General features: G+C 44.3%; 1 protein-coding gene across 1 annotated transcript in view; it reads left to right on the forward strand.

The window, feature by feature from the left end:
• Window positions 1–19,612, forward strand: part of ERBB4 (erb-b2 receptor tyrosine kinase 4) — an 819,609-nt gene that overhangs the window by 592,235 nt on the left and 207,762 nt on the right. Inside the window, exons 18-19 of the mRNA XM_025202487.1 lie at window positions 11,226–11,358; window positions 18,258–18,380. Coding sequence (XP_025058272.1) covers window positions 11,226–11,358; window positions 18,258–18,380 — 256 coding nt within the window. The remainder of the gene's footprint in view (window positions 1–11,225; window positions 11,359–18,257; window positions 18,381–19,612) is intronic.

The raw sequence follows: 19,612 nt of genomic DNA on the forward strand, positions 1-19,612 counted from the left end.
TCCGTTCACTGGTAGGATGGAAGAGAATACCACCTGTGCACCGAACTCCCTCAGCACGCTGCCCAGAGCAGTGTAGTCCGCCATCAGGTAATCGGGGTCCACTTGGATCTCTTGACCTGTTCGGAGCGTGAAGAATGTGGTGTTTCTTCCTGCCCAAGGGTTTCCTCCTCCCCTTCCATCTCCTGCAGGGTCACCAGGGCCTCGTACCTGTTCTCCAGTCGGACTGGAGGAACTGGTACCTGTTCACTGCGAGCAGCTCCGGTCCTGGATGTGACCGTCTGCCACTCTGCTGTGGAGGGCATTCCCCGGGCTGCTTCTTCCTTAGGTGCCTGGTCCTGCAGGGAAAGGAAATAGCCGTCAATTTCATCCTCCACCTCCCTGATACCCCTCAGCCTGCTAACCTCCTCCCGGAGCTCCCTCACCTGCGCCTCCAGATCCCTAAGACGGGCACCTGCCGGACAGGTGTGGGGGCCCCCAATCTCTGCCCCCCCGGCCCTGCTGGGGATCCCCCGCAGGCCAGGCGGTAGGGAGACATCAGCTCCCTCATGGGCTCTGTCTGGGTGGAGGCCTCAGACCAGCCCCGGTTAGCCATGTCCCTCTGGGCAGAGTCCCTAGTAGCACTCCTCGTTGACACCATTCTAAACTGCTCTTTGTAGATCTGTCTGGTGTCTACGCCCTACCCATACAGGAGTCTCTCTCCTGACCCTTCCTGCCCGCACACCGGCGTGAACGCCATCAATGGCATCAATGGGAGAGACAATGGAACACAAGAAAAAAATGCACGTTCAAGGAGATGCTTATTCTCCAACATAAGGAAAGAAGACCCTTTGATGTAAGCCATTGTTCTAACTAAAGCTAGCTCTCTAGTGGAAAATGGAAGCTGGATAAGAAGCTATAGAGGCATTCCAAAAATAGCTCAAGCCAGAAAGAGAAAGAGAATATTGTACCCAAATGAAAATGTTTCATACTACTAGTCGGTTGAAAACAACACATCCAATAATTCTTTTTCTGATCACTATCATTCACTCATGTGATGTTCTGGTCACCTGAATTGCCTGGTGTTTTTCTGCACCCTGATTGAATGACAGATGTCATTAGAGAACAAAATAATGACAGTCCATTTCTGCACAAGTAGCCATGCTCACATACAGATGCGGGATGCTTTTGCAAAGAACAGCTGTTCCTCAATTATTTTTGTGAAGAAACACCTTTCCATGCAAATAATTGCAAATATTCAATAAAAAGTGGTGTGAATTTTGATTGAAACAAGCTGACACTTAGAATGCTGATGAATTCCTATTAACACTGGCTTTACAGTATTGTGTCAGCTCTACAGGCTATCAAATCAAAACTCAGGAAAAGATATCTAAACAATTATGCTCAGTTTCTGTATTTTCTGTAAAAGGCTGCATAGGAAGATGAAGGTAATGGAGAAGTTATTACCGCTTGTTTACATTTAATTTACCTGCTCATTTTTGTGAGGTGTAGTGTATTTTGAATGCAAAGATTTAACACTGAAGAAAATGCTGTAGGAACCTATCCAGAATGATCTTCCTGCATCACTCTGCAGCTCAGCTGCTCAGTTCAAAAGGACCACTGTAGACTGAGACCTATCTATGTTCTCCATACAATATGCCTCCCTATAAAATTGGGATTGTCTGTTAATTGAATTGAAAATTCCTACAAGCCATGCTGTACTCCTCTATCTGGTGCATTTTGTCTTATAAGGACGTATTTTATGACACGTTTCATTTTTGTAATTGACTTAATGAACTCCTAAAATATTGGATGGAGGAAAGCATTAGTGTAAATATATGCACTTTGAAAATAATAGGCTAGCCTAAGTTCTACTGTGTTGTACATGAAGGCATAAACTGACCTGATAGAGATGGGTGGGCTATGTGCTTCCCATAGGAAAACTGAAATTTTCATTTAAGAAGCTTCTATACACAAAATAAACATAGAACCAATAGCATTCAACTAACTACCGCAAAGCATCTGTAAAATAGCAAAGCACAGTTTATCATTGCTAACACAAAAGTTTTATGCAGAGAGTAGCTCCTTAATTTAAGGTTGATGGTCTTAGTTACAAATCAGCCCATTAGTGCCCATGGTTATTACAATTCTAGTTTTCTTCATCTGAATCAAAAAAATTACTCTTCCCAACGAAATTGGAAATATGACAAGTATATAGAAAGGATTGTTCTTTCATTTGATGAACATGTTTCACCTGTGAGTCCAATCTAGTGGATTTACCTGCCTTTCCATTATGAATAAATCAATCTACATTATACAGGACTTGACTTGGCATATTTTACAAGCAACTTTCATTCATTTATTTAAATTACCAGCTGGAAACAAAAATGACCATCTAAATCCTTAACTTTAACTTTCTCTTTCTTCATTTTATGGCAGAAGACAAAAAATGTCCAAGATATTATTATGTCAAACTGTGTACCTATGATTATATATGGAAAGGAGATGAATAAAAGCACCTATATTGAGACTATGGTAATTGGTGCCTTATTATTTATTATTCCCAGACAAAGACCGCATTAATTTAAAATTAAAGTTCAGAGTACACGTTGCTTATGGTGAAAATATGACTAAGATGTTGTAATTATCTCAAATTCAGAGTCAAAATTAACTTTAAAGAAACCCAGTATGAAAATACATGGTTTAGGCACCCAGTCAAACTTAACCTTGTCATTTAGTGATGCCATGCAATAATTATACAGGTATAATTAATTCATGTTAGTGTCCCTGATCCTAGATTAGATTAACAGTTTTTAAAGGTCTATTAGATAGTTTTTCTCTCCATATGTTTTACCAAGTGAAATTACTCATTCTGCTATTCAAATAAAAAAAATGAAATTAAGAGAGAAGCAAGATGTATTTTTACAGATCAATTGACATTCAATGGTGTTTGCATACCATGTTAGTATTTAGTTTTAATATCAGTAAAATTACTGTCATATTTTTAAGGTGAAACCCTCCTTAAATGATGGACCCATTTAATATGAAATTATTTTCATCTGTTTTGATGTTGCTTCAAGAGACACGTCCTGCTTATATACATTACCTTAAGAAGGCAGAACTATTAATTTCTAGTATGAGGGTCTTACACAGTACTAGGGACTCTGGCCCTAACCCATCAAAACACTGAAGTACATGTATGAATAAGTTTAAGCATGTTTAAGCACGTGACCAGTTTAACTGGAGAGAGATAGTTAGCTGTGTTAGTCTGAAGACTAACTGCACAGTAGTGCATGTGTAAATGATGACCAGGAGCAAATTTGCATAAGCATCCATAAGCATTTCCTAACTTAGACATTTTCTAACTTAGATCCCTGGTCCTGCTGCTACTCAACTCCCACCTGGCACTACTCAGCTCCTGGCTCCCTGCAGGAGATAGGAGCTGAGCAGGGCTGGGGAAGGTAGCTCTGTGCACCCTCCCATGCCTCCTCCCCACCTCTGTCTTCCCCCTGCTGTCCCAGTGCTGCTTAGCTCCTGGATCCCTGCAGAAGCTGGGAGCTGAGCAGCACCAGAACTTGGGAACTCCCTGCTTTCCCACACAGCCAGGCCTGGCCAGAAACTGTCCCACTTCTGGGGCAGGTCCCATCCAGTTCTAGGCTTTACAGGGATTTCCCCACCCAGCCCAGAGCTGGCTGGGACCTGTCTCAGAAGCAGGATAGTTCCTGGCCAGCTCTGGGCTGGGTGGGGAAGTCTCTACGCAGCCTGGAGCTGGCTGACAGCTGCCTCAGAAGTGGGACAGCGCCAGACCAGTCCTCAGCTACATGGGGAAGTCCTATTGAGCATGGGCCTTGTCCCCATATGCAGGGGCCAGGTGATAGCTGCCACTGCAGCCAGCAGAGTTCTCCTGGCCCTGTGTGCATGGGGATTGGCCCTGTGCTCCCTGCCAGCCAGTGGGATAGCACCCAGGGGGAGCCTGAAGCTCTCCCAGGCTGCCATAATGGGCCAAAGCAGAATTGGAGCAGCCCTGCATTGGGCTGCTCCCATTGGGAGAAAATTAGCTCCCAACAAGCAGCATGTGCAGACATGCTTCCCAAGAAGGCTTACTGTGTGCTATTTTACTGCGCAGTGGCTGTATCTACATGAGATGCTGACTGCGCAGTCATTACTGTGCAGTCATTTAGTACTTGTTTATACAACCAAGTTAGGAAATTTTGTTGTGTATAAACAAGTGATAAATGACTGCACAGTAAGCCGAGTTACTGTGCAATAGTATCAACAAATGGCTTTGTTGTGAAGCTGGCCGTGTAGTAGCCCAAGACTACTGTGCAGTAACATTGTGTCACTGTTGCTGCCATGTGCTGCTATTCTGCAGTAGTCTCAGACTACTGTGCAGTCAGCATCTTATGTAGATGCAGTAAAGACTTACTGTCCAGTAAGCCCTTATTGCATTAATTGCATGTGTAGACACAAAATGTTGAATGCAGTTTGCCTTTGACTATACTGACTGTAAAGTTATAACCCTCATCTTGTCACAAATGTCCTAACATAAACACATGTGGTGGCTTTTTCTGCGTTCAGACACTTTTAAATTACAAGCAGGACAGGAGAAGAAAGGCATCTTCTTGGAAAGTTTGTAACGTTCCCAAAAAATATAAAGAAAGTTATTTCTTGCTGATGTAAACAGTGTTGGCTAGTTCTTCTCCCACCTGAGGTGGAACGAAATAGTATGAACGCTGAACACCTGTCCAAATTTAGCTTAAAAAAATTAATGAGGGGTAGGTGATGGGCATTAGGAAGATATTAAAACATATTTCATTGTTATTTACCTACCATTCTGAGTAATTGTGAATTTCATATTGTGAATGTAAATATTACCATTCCAGTAGGCGTCCATTCTGTCCTGTCCCCATTGATGAGGTGAGGAATATTGAATTTGTGAATTGTCCATCAGAAAAGAGATAGTACCTTGTTAAAGAACTCCTCACTAGAAAACAAAAAAAAAAACCATGCAAGAAGCTACTGCTTAGAAATTTTCAAACTTTTAATGTACCATGTATGGATACATTGATTAAATATTAAAATATCTTTAAAAAATCCTACAGCACTCTAACAACCAGGTGTCAAAAGCTCAATTGACTTGCATATTGTATTATGTGGTTTAACATGAAAGATAAGACAACAGGTGTTCTCTCCCACAGTCTTTCTACATGGGCCAAAATTATGTCTTTTTTTAACTGTTCTTGAATTTAGAGTTTGAAACTGCTTGTTAATATTTTGTCAGCAATTAGACTCTCATACCTGATTCTCACAATGCCATAGGGGATTTCTAGATAGTTTGATGGTTTGAAGTAGTCTGAATGATACATACCCCCTATTGAGCACCTACATCTATCTTGGCATACAAACTTTGTTTTCATCTCAGTGTTAGGTTGTGCTTGACTGATTCTAAGATACTTCTAAATATGAAAGCACTATATACATTTTAAAGAAAATACATATTATTCCTCTTTCCTATGGGATACTAAAATCATGCTTTCAGCTGTACATAGTTTCTGCATAGTTTCCAGAATCTTTCTCATGGAATTTTTTTCTAAGTATTAAAAGCTGGATTAATGCCATGCAGGCTGCTCCCAAGTATGTACCCAAAGTAGTGGCACAGGCACTTTAACTAAAACTCATCGAATGAACTTTAGTTAAAGTGCCCATGTGGCCATTTTGAAACATGGGATGCTGAATACATGCTGTCTGGGAGCCACTGTAATTAAAAACCCCACTCCCACCCCAGAGCACATGTATAGAAACCCTATATGTGGTACAAATGGCCAGAGATAACTGGTTGGTAGGGGTGAACGATCTGTGTGCAGGATCATTATGGAACTTATGCCCATGGCAGAAGTTGCATTCGCTTTCCACCTGACATCAGAGACAGCCAGAGAGAGGGAGACGAAGGAGCCAAACCCCTTTCCCTGTAGCTGCCACTCTATGTTAGCATAGCTGTCACATAGCAGGGAATTGGGACCTCAGTTTTGAAAATGGCTTATAAAAATCTCCTTTTTGATGGGGAAATTTTTGTTGATGTCTCAGGGTTGACACTATTGCTATTAATTTTCCGGAAACACATTTTAAACCTGCAGTAAAGTGGTCTAAGGGGCAACTACATCCAATTGCATCCTCAGAGATTATTTCATGACAATAGTGGAACAATAACATCAATGGATTAAGCTCTTAATGCCACTAGAGATAAGGGGGGTTGTGTGTCCAGCTGCATAACAAGCTGAGCTTTCAGATAGGTATGGCAGCACATACAAAATGATTAGATTAAAAAAATAAAACGGTAAAAGGTTTTGTGTCTACAATTACACTCTGATCAACACCACCTTTTGGGATCAGTGTTAAGCTCGGATTCATTAAACATCCTTATTAATGATATGGAAGGAAAGGAAACAGCATGTTAATGAAATTCACAGATGATATTAAATGGAAAATATTGCAGACTCCAGAGACAGTAAAAAAAACTATACAAAGGGATGCAATGATGCTAGAGAAACAGATAGGAAAGCAAATGACTCTTACCCCCCAAAATACAAGTTAATAAATATGAGCAAAAATAATCCAGGTAGATTTCATAGACATTAGGGCTGGAAGGGGCTTCGGAAGATCATCAAGTCCATCCCCCTGCCCCAAGTGCAAGAAGTCAGCTGGGGTCATAGGATCCCAGCAAGAAAAACTTCCAGGTTTCTCTTGAAGGTGTTCAAAGTAAGTGCTTGAACCACTGCCGGTGGCAGGCCATTCCAGACCTTGGGGGCTCGGACAGTAAAGAAGTTCTTCCTTATGTCCAGCCTGAAATGGTCTTGCAGGAGTTTATAACCATTCGACCTTGTCATCCCTTGGGCTGCTCTGGTGAACAAACATTCCCCCAGGTCCTGGTGAGCACCCCTTATAAACTTATAGGTGGCCATCAGGTCACCCCTGAGCAAAAGTCCCATGGCTCTCAGCCTGTCATCATAAGGTCTGTTTTCCTGACCTTTGATCATGCACGTGGCTCTCCTCTGCACCCTCTCAAGCTTCTTCACATCCTTTTTGAATTGTGGGGCCCAAAACTGGACGCAGTATTCCAGCTGCAGCCTCACTAAGGCCAAGTACAACAGGAGAATGACGTCCTGGGATTTGCTTGAGAAGCATCTATGGATGCAAGCCAGTGTTTTGCTTGCTTTACTAGCTGCAGCATCACATTGAAGGCTCATGCTCATCTTGTGATCAATCCTGACCCCCAAGTCCCTCTTGTCCATAGTGCTAGACAGCGTTGCACTGCCGAGCCTATAGACATACTGCAGGTTTTTCCTCCCAAGGTGAAGAACCTTGCATTTTTCGGTGTTAAATACCATCAGGTTCTCATCCGCCCATTTACTGAGTTTGTCACGGTCAGCCTGGATTACCCCCCTGCCCTCAGGTGTGTATGCTTTACCCCAATGTTTGGTATCATTGGCAAACTTGGCCAATCCGCTTCTGACTCCAATGTCCACATCATTAATGAAGAGGTTGAGCAAAATAGGTCCAAGGACAGAGCCTTGAGGGACCCCACTGGTCACAGGGCACCATGATGATTGACTTCTGCCAATTACCACCCTCTAGGTCTAACCACAGAGCCAATTCCCCAGCCAGCAGATCATGGTGGTAGTTGAGGTAGGTGATACCTGCAAAGTGTCTAACAAAGATCTTGGAGTGGTAGAAAACAACAATTAGACACAAGATTGCAATGGTGTTCAGGTGACCCAATTATTTTTTTGTCATTTAAAGTAACTTTGGATAAGGCACTTGATATTGTACTTTGGGAACTAGCCCTGCAAAAGGAGGGAGAAGAATTGCATGATATAATATCTACTTCACTCAGTAATGACTGGGAGGCTTTTACTTGATGAAGGTGGAGCTATAAACTATGGAAACTGTCCATTATTCTGTTTCAAAGCAGTGCTTCCCCCGCCCCAGTTTTCATCTTACTGTTTAATGTTTGGCAATACATGTTCCAAATCCAATGTAATCTGTTGCAGGCCACTTTTCCTGAGCATAATAATGTGTTTACATTCAGCACCTGAAATTTTGGATAGTATATGCAAAATCCTGAAGTAGAGGGACCTAATTAGGATTACCTGTCAATATTTGCATACCTAACTATGGCCCTTCAGCAGCATTAACCTCTTCTACAAGGCTTTTAAAGATCAAAGGGACTTGTTCATGTTGTCAAGATCTGTCCCTAAAAGCCTACTGAAAAATTAATGACTAAAATACAAGGCAGTTGTTCTTTTCTTTTAGTCATCTCTGTATCAAATACTGAAAACAGTATTAAAAATAATAAAGATTTTTTTAACTATAAATCTTTAAAAGTTGATATGATTGATTCTAAAGATTTGTTCGAAACCCTTATGATCTGTCATTTTAACAGGTAGTGAAACAATTTAACCACATTTTACTTTCTAGACAAGCCATTATATTTCTTTTGGATCAGTTCACTTATTATGGTTTATCATGCAAAATAGATATTTGGACCATTTTCAGTGCACTTTGCTACCACATTACTATATTGCATAATTAATTATGTTGACAGCTGTTAAAACGGTTATTAATATGAACTTCAGAACACAGAAGGGCTCTTTTGTATCTTGTCAGTTCATAGTTTGGAGCTGTTGGAATATTGTGGCACAGCTCATATTGTAGGAAGTGTGCAAAGCCTTATGCTCCAGAACATATTAGCCCTAATTACCCCAAAATCCCTTGTAGATATGTCATTTCATAATTGCCCATTATCGGGTTTCTTGTACCTCTCTGAATCTTTGGGTGTTGACTGTTATTTGTTGAAAGCAGATACTAGAATAAATGAACCATTGCTCTGAGCTGGCATGTCAGTTCTTATAGATTTGTCTTACTTCTGCAGTCAGAACTGCCATTGGATTCCACGTGATTAGGAAAAGGTGATGTGATCTGAGGCCAGGTGGAATAGGAGGGGTATTTCTAGCAGAGGAATATGGTGGTATTGGTTTGGGCTCTCCTGAGCACAGAAATCCAGAGAGCACCAAAACATTATTCAGTTCCCAGCACTGGTAACTATAATTCATCGGGGCCCAAACCCAACAACTTTTAGGCAGTTGAGTAGCACTTTTGCAGCTAAATGTAAATGCACAAGTGGCATTCAGGGCCACTTACATGGATTTTTAGGTTTTTTCAGAGTCTACTTCTACTTCTTTCTAGGCATTCTTACAAAGGATCAAATCCAGCTACTTTTGCTCTCTGACAGTCCTTTTTCACGTAGGAAGATGCATAAACTCCTTGTAAGTCCCTTAAAGATGAAGGGGTATAGAGAATGGGAAAATGGGGGACAAAAACCATGACAAGTGAAGAGGAGTGCCACCTAGGGATTAGTTAGTTTTCCCATGGATAAAACTGTAAACATGATACTTATACACCATTTAGGAATATAAAGTTGGGGGATTTAAATTCCTATCAGTTAGATTTGATGCACTGCTTCTCATCACTCAGGTCTGTGATAGAATACAACTGACGGCAGTAAATGGGAGGCACAGTGGTTTGCTGTCTCAGTGCAAGTCTCCTCTCAATTTTTAGCTGCTGTCCAGTATCAGGAGGCCATTAGCATTCTGTCGTCATCACCAGTACATGGTACCAGAGACAGATGGATAAGTGAGCAGTACTGTGCTCTGGGTGGCGGTGGCACATAGGGCAGTGCAATAGCCAGGCTGCTGGCACCTGTGTGTGGTGGTTGGGAAAGAAGCAGCTGCTGTTTTTGTGCCACCTGTAAATCAGTGCCCAGGGTTGGTGCTTCAATCCACCTCCCCCACCCTCACCCTTTAGTTAGGCTGCCAGCCTGAGGACTCTTTTTAAAATCTTTCTTTTCCACGATGCCTACCAAAACCTTGACAGTGATCAGGCTTCTGGTGTGCTGAAATAACTACCTGTCATATTATTCTACATTGTTTTGTTCCTTCCTTTTGTGCCTTGTCTGACACGTCTCCCAACCAGATAGTTGGTCCAATAAGAGATATCACTTCGCAAACCGTGCTTCTCACATATTCCCTGGCTCATCACAGTGGCAGCAGCACTATGACCCTTGTACTCCTCTCCTCCCCTTTGCCTTAGGTTTAGATTGTAAACTCTTTGTGACAAGAACAATATCTTTATTCTATGTTTGTAAGACATGTAGCACAGAGAGGTCCTGATCCCTGGTAAGGGCTGATATGTGTGATGGTGATGATTACAATGACCACTTATGTCCAAGTTGTTTTAAAGTATGGGTAGAGTTGTAGGTATTACAGAAGGAAGTATGATTTTGTGGAAACTGCATGACTTGACATTTTCACATGGTTTTAACCTTAAATTAGATCCAGCTTAATCTCTGCTCTCTCTCTGAGTGTCATTTGGCTTTGGGAATTTACTCTACCTCAAATATCACAGCAAAGCTCAAGGGGAGCAATCACATGCAAACCCAAACCAAACAAATGGCTACTGAACCACAGTGAACTAACTTCTGAATTGTGCACAATTCTATTAGTTGTCTTAAAGTGGAATTTATATCAGGACATCTAGGATTAACATATCTACTCCTCCAGAAACATCAGGCCTTCAGGTTTACATCTCTACTGATATATAACATCTCCGATTGCACAGTGCCTTCAGTATTGTCTGGATCAGAAAAGTGTCACGCACTAAGATGCCTCCTTCACTGTGTCCAGTAGTACCTTTGGATTTGGTTTGATATCTTTTCAGAACTTCCTCATCTTTACCCCAATTAAATTATGATCACCAGCAAAAGTGGTATTAGTTAGATGGTTTTCTTAATTTTAAGGGGAGTTCCCCACTAAATATGAAATCTAAGGGTTAATCTGGGGGGACTGAAAGAAAACAGAGGATGAGTTAAAAAGTTACCACAGGGCAAGCTTCTCATACCTGAATCCTCATTTTGCCATTGCAGGTTTGCATTTGCCATGAAAGTGCATGTTGTGTGTCCTTGTCCACATGACTCCACAAGTGTGCCTGGCAGTTTCAAACTAAAATAAAATAAAACACATGATAAAGAAAAGCCCTATCATGCTCTTGATGTGCTTTACTCAATTTATTGACTGAATTGCCTGAGTTTCTGATTTCTGTTTTATACGTTTTCCAAGTGTGTTTACTTTAGGTGCATGGCTGTTCCTTGCTCAGTTCCCGTGTCTCACATTGAGGTCTTTGATTCTGATTGCTAGAACCCCCCTGATTGCTGCAGGAGTGATTGGTGGACTCTTCATCATCGTTATTGTGGGCCTGACGTTTGCTGTTTATGTTCGGCGCAAGAGCATTAAGAAAAAGAGGGCCCTACGAAGGTTTCTGGAAACTGAGGTGAGGATGTTTTCTTTTTCACCAAATGGAAAAAAAAAAACATGTATTAGGAAAACTGCATAGTATTGCTCCTCTTTCCTCCTCCTCCTCCTCTTCTCTTTTAGGGCCAAATTCAACTCCTGTTGAAATCCATGGAAACAATCCCACTGATTTCAACTAGACATTACAGAGTGTGTGACTGAAGCTATTCTAAGATATTAGTTTTTCTAAAGACACAATTATTAAACCTAAAAACAAACATTATGATTATGTTGTCTGAAAGCCAAAGCTCAAAACTTCTCCCACCAGAACTTAAGCCATAACTTGTTGAGTCATTTACCGCTTACATAAGTGTTTTGAGTCCTCATCCAAAGCACACTGAAGTAAATGGTAAGATTCCAGTTGTCTTCAGAGAGCTTTGAAGCAGGCTTGTGCTGAACAGGGGCCATCTGAAGCACCTACTTAAATGCAATGATTGTCATATACAGGGATGATCCTACCTTGAGCACAGGCTTGAACTAGATGGCCTCTTGTGGTTCCCTCCAGCCTTATTTTTCTGTGATTTGCAATATATTTGTGCAGTGGCTATAACTAGCTGGGCCAAACCTGTTTGAAGTCTGTATAAATGTTTACTACTCTTCTTGTTATTGCCATTGTAGAATAAAAATAATAGCAGTATTAACTGTATAATGCTTTACATTATGGTGGAGCCATTAGACAAAACTACCAGCCCCATCTTATCCTGCTCACCAATCCCGTTCATTACCTTTTAACACATTACTTTCAGTGGTGCGTCTACATGAGATGTTTTGCTGCACATTAAAAAATTTGCAGTACAGCATCACTGTCTACACGTGCACAGGACTTACTGCACAATAAATTAGGCTGATATGTGTTTTGCTAGTAGCAAGAAATACAGGTACTAGATTAACCACACATTAACTAGTCCGCAGTGGCGCATGTGTAGATGCTGATATTGGGTACAAACTGTGCCCAGTCAGCCACACCAGCAGGGAGCTGGACTCCTGCTTGGGACGAAACCATGTGGCTGGCAGTTGCTCCAAATACATGGCAGGGATGTCTCCTTGGCTGTCCCTGGCTGGCCTCCAGACCCCTGGCCTGACCCCTGGGGCCTGTGCCAGCTGCTGCCTGCCTCCGGGACACCATGCCCCTCTGCTTGCCTCCTGCAGTACCACAGACCCCAGCTCTGCCCCCTGGGGCATCTACTATCAGATGCCTGTCTCCCAGACACTGTGTCCATCCTCTGCAGGCACATGTCAAGCCTCACCAGTACCTGGAGTCCCTGCCTGAGCCCCCAAGCCCCTGGCAGCAACTGTGATGGCAACTTCCCCCATGCTTCAGACGGCATCCTGGGGCCCCAACTGGTCTGAGCAAGAATCTGATGACCTCATTGTTATCTAGGGTGATGCAGAGGTATAGCAGCAGTTTGGCTGGGTTGCCTGGTCAAATGTCCATATCTATGAGGTGATGGTGGCCTGCATGCAGGAGCATGGCTACCAGTGGTGTGGGCACCAGTGCTGAATCAAGGTCAAGGCCCTGCAGGCCCAGTGGGTCCATGTCACAGACCACAACCAGCAGTCTGGAGCTGCCCACAAGACTATGCCCTTCATGCAGCAGCTGGACTGCCCCCTGGCTATGAGGAATCCTGGCAAGGACTGACACACGTATTCTAGCATGGGTGGGCTGCTAGAGCCTCTACCATGGCCCACCCATGATGAGCAGTCTCCAGCAGAGGACCCCTTAGGGCACCAGCCACAGGTCTTGGTGTACTCCCCACCCTTGGCCTCATCTGGCAGCTCAGGCAGCTCGGCCCAACACCTGCCCCACCAACTCTGAGCCTGCACCCCAAGCAGGGAGGAAAGGCCAGGGATGGCCCCAGCAGTGAGAAGCTCCAGCTTTTCCCCAGAAGAGGCCACTACACGAGCAGCCAGGCACCATGCCTCCATGCCCTGGGACACTGCAGACAGCCAGACCACCTCACCAGTGCCCGGGGCAAAGTCCAACCATTGGGAGCACCTGCCATGCCAGTCCAGTAAGCCCCACCCAGAGAGGAGGACCAGAGGGGAAGGAAGTGACATGGCCACCTGTGCCTACATCAGTTCACCACTGGGCTGCACACCTGGAGCCAGGGGCCCCCAAGGTGGGTTGGAGGCCCCCCTTCCCCTTCTGTCTCTGCCCTGCCTGGCCGAGCTCCCTTTTGCCTGCCAAGTTTCCCACCCCAACATGCAGGGAGGTGGGAGGCAGTCCAGAACTTTACTGCGTGGCCAGCACTCTCCCAGCTAGGCAGCCAGGGGCCCGTCACATGCAGGGAAACTTGTGGATGGCAGCAGCAATCTCCTCCTCAGCTTCAAAGGTCAGGGACTCAGAGCATAGGTGGAGATACCCCTCCAGGTGGTGGTGCACATTGTAGACAAGTGCAGGGTTGGCTGCTGCACCTATCAAAGCTCAGGACCCCATGCCAGATTCTCATCTGCACCCAGGGCACCATGGTGATCATCATCAGCAGGGTGTAGTGGGTCAGGCATCACTCAATGGAGTCAAACAGCTCTTTGCAGTGTGCCCGGGGGACTCTCAACAGGGGCATGCTTGGAACAGAGGCCACATGACTGCAGCCCTGTCCTGGGGTACCTCTCTGAAGAGGGCAGTCAGGGCCAGTATGGGGGTGTCACCAGCTCCATGTCCCAGCCAGGCAGAAACCCTTCATCCCCAGAACTCAGGTGCCATGGGCCTAGCAGCACAGGAACAAACAACCTGGCCTACAGAAAGGAGAAGTGGGTGGAGTTGGTCTGGAGCTGTCATGCCAGCTGCTGGCAGGAGCTAGCCCTGGCCCAGTGTGTGTAGGGGATGGGGAAGGCATGCTGCCTGCCACAAGTGGCAAGTGCCCTGCCTGCCCCCCTGGAGGGAGTGGGGATGGAGGGCTCGGCCAGCAGCTGCCTGTAACCGGGCCTGCCTGGCCAACTGACCATGGTCCCTGTGCACCTGTGCACACAACCCCCAATCTGAGGCCAAGGCAGTGTACAGCCTCTTAGTACAGTACATGTTATCTCTGAAATGTTGCAAATTCTCACAAAGAGCCTCTCTGTCCTTGCTCTGAGGGACCAGCAGCTGCATGCAGGGAAGAAGGATCAGCTGCCAGTAGAGCTGCATCTGTAAGACCACCACCGCCATTATCAGACTTATTCATGTGCCACCTCTGCCAGCAATACACACAGAACCACACTCTGCTGCTGGACTGGCTGGTCACAGCAGTGGAGGTGTGGCTCGTGGGCTTATGGGCCTGGCAAGCCCAGGACCTGGAGCAAGAGCCTCTGGAGCAGGAGTGAGAGATGGCCCAGGAGAACCATGCACTCCACGAGAGTCTCCTTGCCCTCAAGTAGAAGCACATCACCCTCCTCAAGAGGCTGCTCAAGGCCCAGGAGCAGCAAGCCCCCATGGTGGCCCAGGCAGTGGTGACAACTGAGGAAGACCACCAGGTGCTGGACACCATTTTGGCCATGGTGGTCAGCTTCATGCTGCCTGGTGCCGAGCTCTCAGCCCTGTCTGGCCCCTGGCAGCCACTCTTAGCCCAGCCCCTGCCCCCGCCCTGCCGCTGGCCCTGCTTGCCCCCTGGCAGCTACCTGTGGCCCAGTGCCAAGCTCCCCAGTAGGCACTGGGAAGTTCTGTAGGTGGCACTGGGATGAGGTCCAGTGCCACCTGCAGTAACTAGGCCCCCCTGCCCCCACTTCTGAGCTGGGTCCCCTGGCACCCTGGCCCCCCACCTGGGCCACTGCCCTCTGCTCACCCATCCACTGTGTGGCCCCTGAGTGGGAGCTACCTGCAGCTGGGCCAGCTCCACACATGGGTCCTGATGGCCCTGGCCCCATGGTGGAGGAGGGGGAACTGGACAGTGCCTGCTTTTGCCCCTGGATGAGCCCCAAGCCTGCTGTCCTTGCCACAGTGTCTGCACTAGTGGTAGTGCTGCCAGACTAGTGCCTCTCTCCAGAAGACTTGCCATAGAGGCCTCCACCCAGCTGTTCGCTCCTTAACAGTTGACAAAGCACATTGTACATAGTTGCACAGGAAATGTGTCCGTCATTGTTGGTGTATGTTGGGATTAGGGAAGGGTGTGTTGCTGGGAGGAAGGGAGGTAGGGAGGGAGGGGTTGTGTTGTTAGGGAAGGAGGTGGGTCTGCTATTGTCTGGTGGAGGGAAATAATTTTGCTGTTTTTCTAGCTTTCTGTAGTGTGCATAGTCTTGGGGTTTCTCTGTGGGCCTGTGGTCCATGGGTAGCCTTTCAGGTGCCCTACTGCAGGGGTGGAGGAGGAGGCAGTCCACAAGTGCATCATGGACATGGTGCCCTGGCCACCACTGCTGTAGGGGAGGGCAGGGAGAGTCCATGATGTGCTGACCACAGACTCCCCAGACAGCATTCCCTGCCAGCCTGAGCCTACCCCCGCAAACCCTGGCACCCCAGCAGCTTTGGGTGGAGTCTGCAGCTCCCCCTGGCTGCTTCAGGGAGGCAGAGTAGGGCAGGAGCATCCCTGGATCTGACTGCTTCCACTGAGTACAAATCTGTGCCGGACAGATGTGTTCCTAGCCTATGCTTAATATGCCTTAATTTAGTGCGCAGTAACCTTAAGACATATTAATCACATGTTTAGATGCACCCAGTAAGGAACACATATTTGAATAGCATTAAAGTCACGTAATTAATTTTCAGCTACAAATATAGGTTGGTAGAAGATCTCCTAAGCTTTGTGGCACACTTTCAAAGTAAGGGCACCAGATCAAGAAGGCCAGTTCTTTACAAAAAATGGAAAGCGGGGTGGGGGTGCAAAGGGAGTCCGTCATGGTTTTGTTAATGCTGGTCATTTACAATGATTTTACAATGTAGGTCTTGCTTCCATTTATTCAGTAGTGCAGGACAGCTCCCCAGATGGCTTCCTTAACTACACTATATTTTCTTAACCTTTCTGAATGGCTGGAATTTTCAACTGTATTCTACCATTTGCTAATTATGATTAGTGGTCTAAGAAAATGAGTAGGCAGAATATATATTATTTTAGATATCTAACTCTTGAAGATAATGTTGATCACCACAATTTTGTCAAAGATTTTTTTTTTTTCTCCCAAACAGCTTCAGGGAATAAGAGTGGGGTTGCAACTTTCTGGTTCTAGCTTTCTGCTTCATTTCATGGCCAAATACAGATTAGACTCTAATCTGATTTGTGCCAGCTGGCAATGTTCCCACCAAGAGCTATGCAGAAGGGAAACCTGCCATGTTGGCTGAGACACAGGTGTGAATCAGGGTTGCCCAGAGATAGGTTTGCTACTGTTTAAACTAAAGAACTAAATTCGATAGCTGAGGAATGTAAAAGACAACTGTTCTTTGTGGATTATGTACCAAGGGGATTCTGATCAGTGGTTTTCACAGACACTATTGCTGTACCTCTCCTCTCTGTTCCTGTCCTTGTATGCTCACAAACTATGGTGTAAAAGCCATCTACATAAAGTCTTCACTCACTAGAGACTTCCAGAGCCTGGGAGAATCCCTAGCATAGGGGGAAAACCCCTTTCCATCTCCCTTGTACAGCCAAAGCAGCACAAAAACCTGTAGTGGCCAGAGATTGTGGTCCAGTGGGTGAGAGCCTATTATTTTAATTTCTTTTACATTTGACCTACATTTTTCACCATTATGTGCGCTGAAGAGAAAACTAAATTAGGGAAGGAAAAAGAAAATCAAGCTGCATAGAAAAATTCTATACTTAAACTATGTCTGTAGATTCTTGGCATATTGCTATTGGCTTTGTTATGTATTTTCTTAAAGTAATTTCTAGCTACTGATAGTTCTACCTGTACCAAAGTAGTTTGTTCAGCTAATTAAGTAGTCCATGATGCTCACAGAAGCATGATAATAAAACTCAGACTGCCGAGCACAGTGCACTTAGCCTTGTAAACAGACACTTTGAAATACTGCTGTGGTTTCAAACCAATTTGAGTAGGAATAGCCCTTAATTATTTTTCTTATCCTGTGAGAGAATGGGCTATTTGTCAGTGTTTAGAAGAATGTCCTTTTCATTTATTTTACATTTATTTTTAAAGAAACATTACTTTTTAGTCAAAGGCTGTATTTTTTTTAAAGACCCACTGTCATTTTGACCTACCAGTCTCTTGTACTCATCCACAAACTTGGATTGCAATTCACAATCTTGGGCAAAGAGTTTAGCCATTCCTTTGTTTGTAGTACATTAGCAGCCGCTGTATATTCTTGTTCTCCTGGAGGTGTCTTCTGAATAAGCTGTCCTCCTATGAGATGCAACTGAAGCCTAGAAGAATGATCCCTACCCCCAAAACAGAATAAGAATTTGATGAACCATTAAGTCACAGTTATTAAAAAGAAATATAGCCAATTTAAAAGGGCACTAAAATGGGCAAAAATAGAATGTGGTGCACTGATAATAAATGCTATATTTCTGTCATGTAGAAAATATTTATACTGCCTCCATTAGGAAAATGTCCTTGGGGACATATTATGACACTGATTCAATTTCCTGTTCATAATTCCATCATGCAACCCCTAGTGGAAATTATGGTATACCCTGCTAGGATCTTTCAACTAGTCTCTGTTGGTTTTTACTGGTCTAAACATGTTTTACTTGAAGAACAAATAGCCTTAAAATAACTAAAGTAATACGCAAGAGGCAAGGATTTCTTTGGGTGATATTTTTTATTGAATTAACTGCATAATTAAGATAAGAGTTAGACTAACTTTTGAATGCAAGGCATTTTTCTTCAGGTCTGCTATTCTGTTCCAATATTTAGTTGACTACCTGGAACTCAGGAACCAGATGAGATTTTTTAGGAATTTCCACCAACTTTTTCTGTATCTAGGATATAATCCTTTTGAATTTTGATTTACAGCTAGTGGAACCCTTGACACCAAGTGGTACTGCACCAAACCAAGCACAACTTCGTATTCTGAAGGAAACAGAGCTAAAGCGAGTCAAGGTCCTTGGCTCTGGAGCCTTTGGAACTGTGTATAAGGCAAGTATGATCTCATTTCTGGTTTGAGCCCTACAGATCACTGAGTGTTGCCTCACAAGTATGGCACCAATTTCTTGGCAATACAAAAAATAAACCTGATTCAAAATCTCAGGTCTGCCTACACACAAACATCCAGGAACTTGACATCTGGATATGTTTATATGTGTTGAATGCATCTTCAGCCTCATCAATTTGTTTGTAATTTGATTAGCATAGACACAAAGGTCATTTATACATGTGCTTCAAGGCTGGGTGGAGAGGTGGGGGGACACTTTAATTAGAGCACTTCCGAGAGCTGCTCTAATTAACGTGCCTGAAGCATCACGTGTATCAGTGTGTCCATGACAAAAAATGGTGGCGGGGATGCTTTAACTAAAATTCATGGAACAAGCTTTACTTAAAGCACACCCACTGCTATTTATCAACACAGAGAAACTGATAGACATGACACTAGAGTCTGCTGGAGCATGGTAATCACCACACTCCAGCAGACTCGATTACAAGTCTGCTCCGATTCACTGTAATTAGTTTGTCAGAGCAGCCTCACTGCATGTGTATAGGCACCCAAAGTTGCACCTTCTAAAGTAATGTCACACACACACACACACGCATATAGGAGGAGTACACAGGATGGGCAGTCACGAAGTTAAAGTATAGGACTGGAAATGTGTGTTTCTGATTCAGTGACTGAGGTGACGTGTCCTTTGGACAAGCCAGGGAACTTATGTACCTACTTTACCAAGCTACAAATACATGTATTCATAATCTATAATGAGGCATAATTAGCCAAGAGTTTTTGCTTCACAGAAAAGGTTAATTGTAACCAGATAATTTTCATAATTAATATTAATGAGAAGAGTGTAGTAACACAGGCCAGAATAGGGAAAAGAAAAGGTTAAAGAAGACTTAGATAAATTAGCCGTATTCAGGTCAACAGGACCTGATGAAATTTATCCTGAAGTGCTTCAGGAGCTATCTTATTATTATCATTAGCAATAATTTTTTGAGAACACATGTGTAGTGGGTTTAATAAAAACAAGCATACATAAATGAAAAGAACAATATGCTTTCATTTATGGAGTGTGACTGAATCTGCCTCCAGAGGATGGCTGTGGCATCCCTGTCATGGCGGGGTCCGTCAGGAGGGCCGTGATCTCCTCGAAGTCCCTCGCTCCGTGTCAAGGCCGGCCCAAGGCACCCTCTAATTCTCGCCCGCCACGTCTTGTTGGAGT

The sequence above is a fragment of the Alligator sinensis genome, unplaced genomic scaffold (genome assembly GCF_000455745.1).
Source record: "Alligator sinensis unplaced genomic scaffold, ASM45574v1 scaffold730_1, whole genome shotgun sequence".
In the NCBI taxonomy this organism is placed as follows: domain Eukaryota; kingdom Metazoa; phylum Chordata; order Crocodylia; family Alligatoridae; genus Alligator; species Alligator sinensis.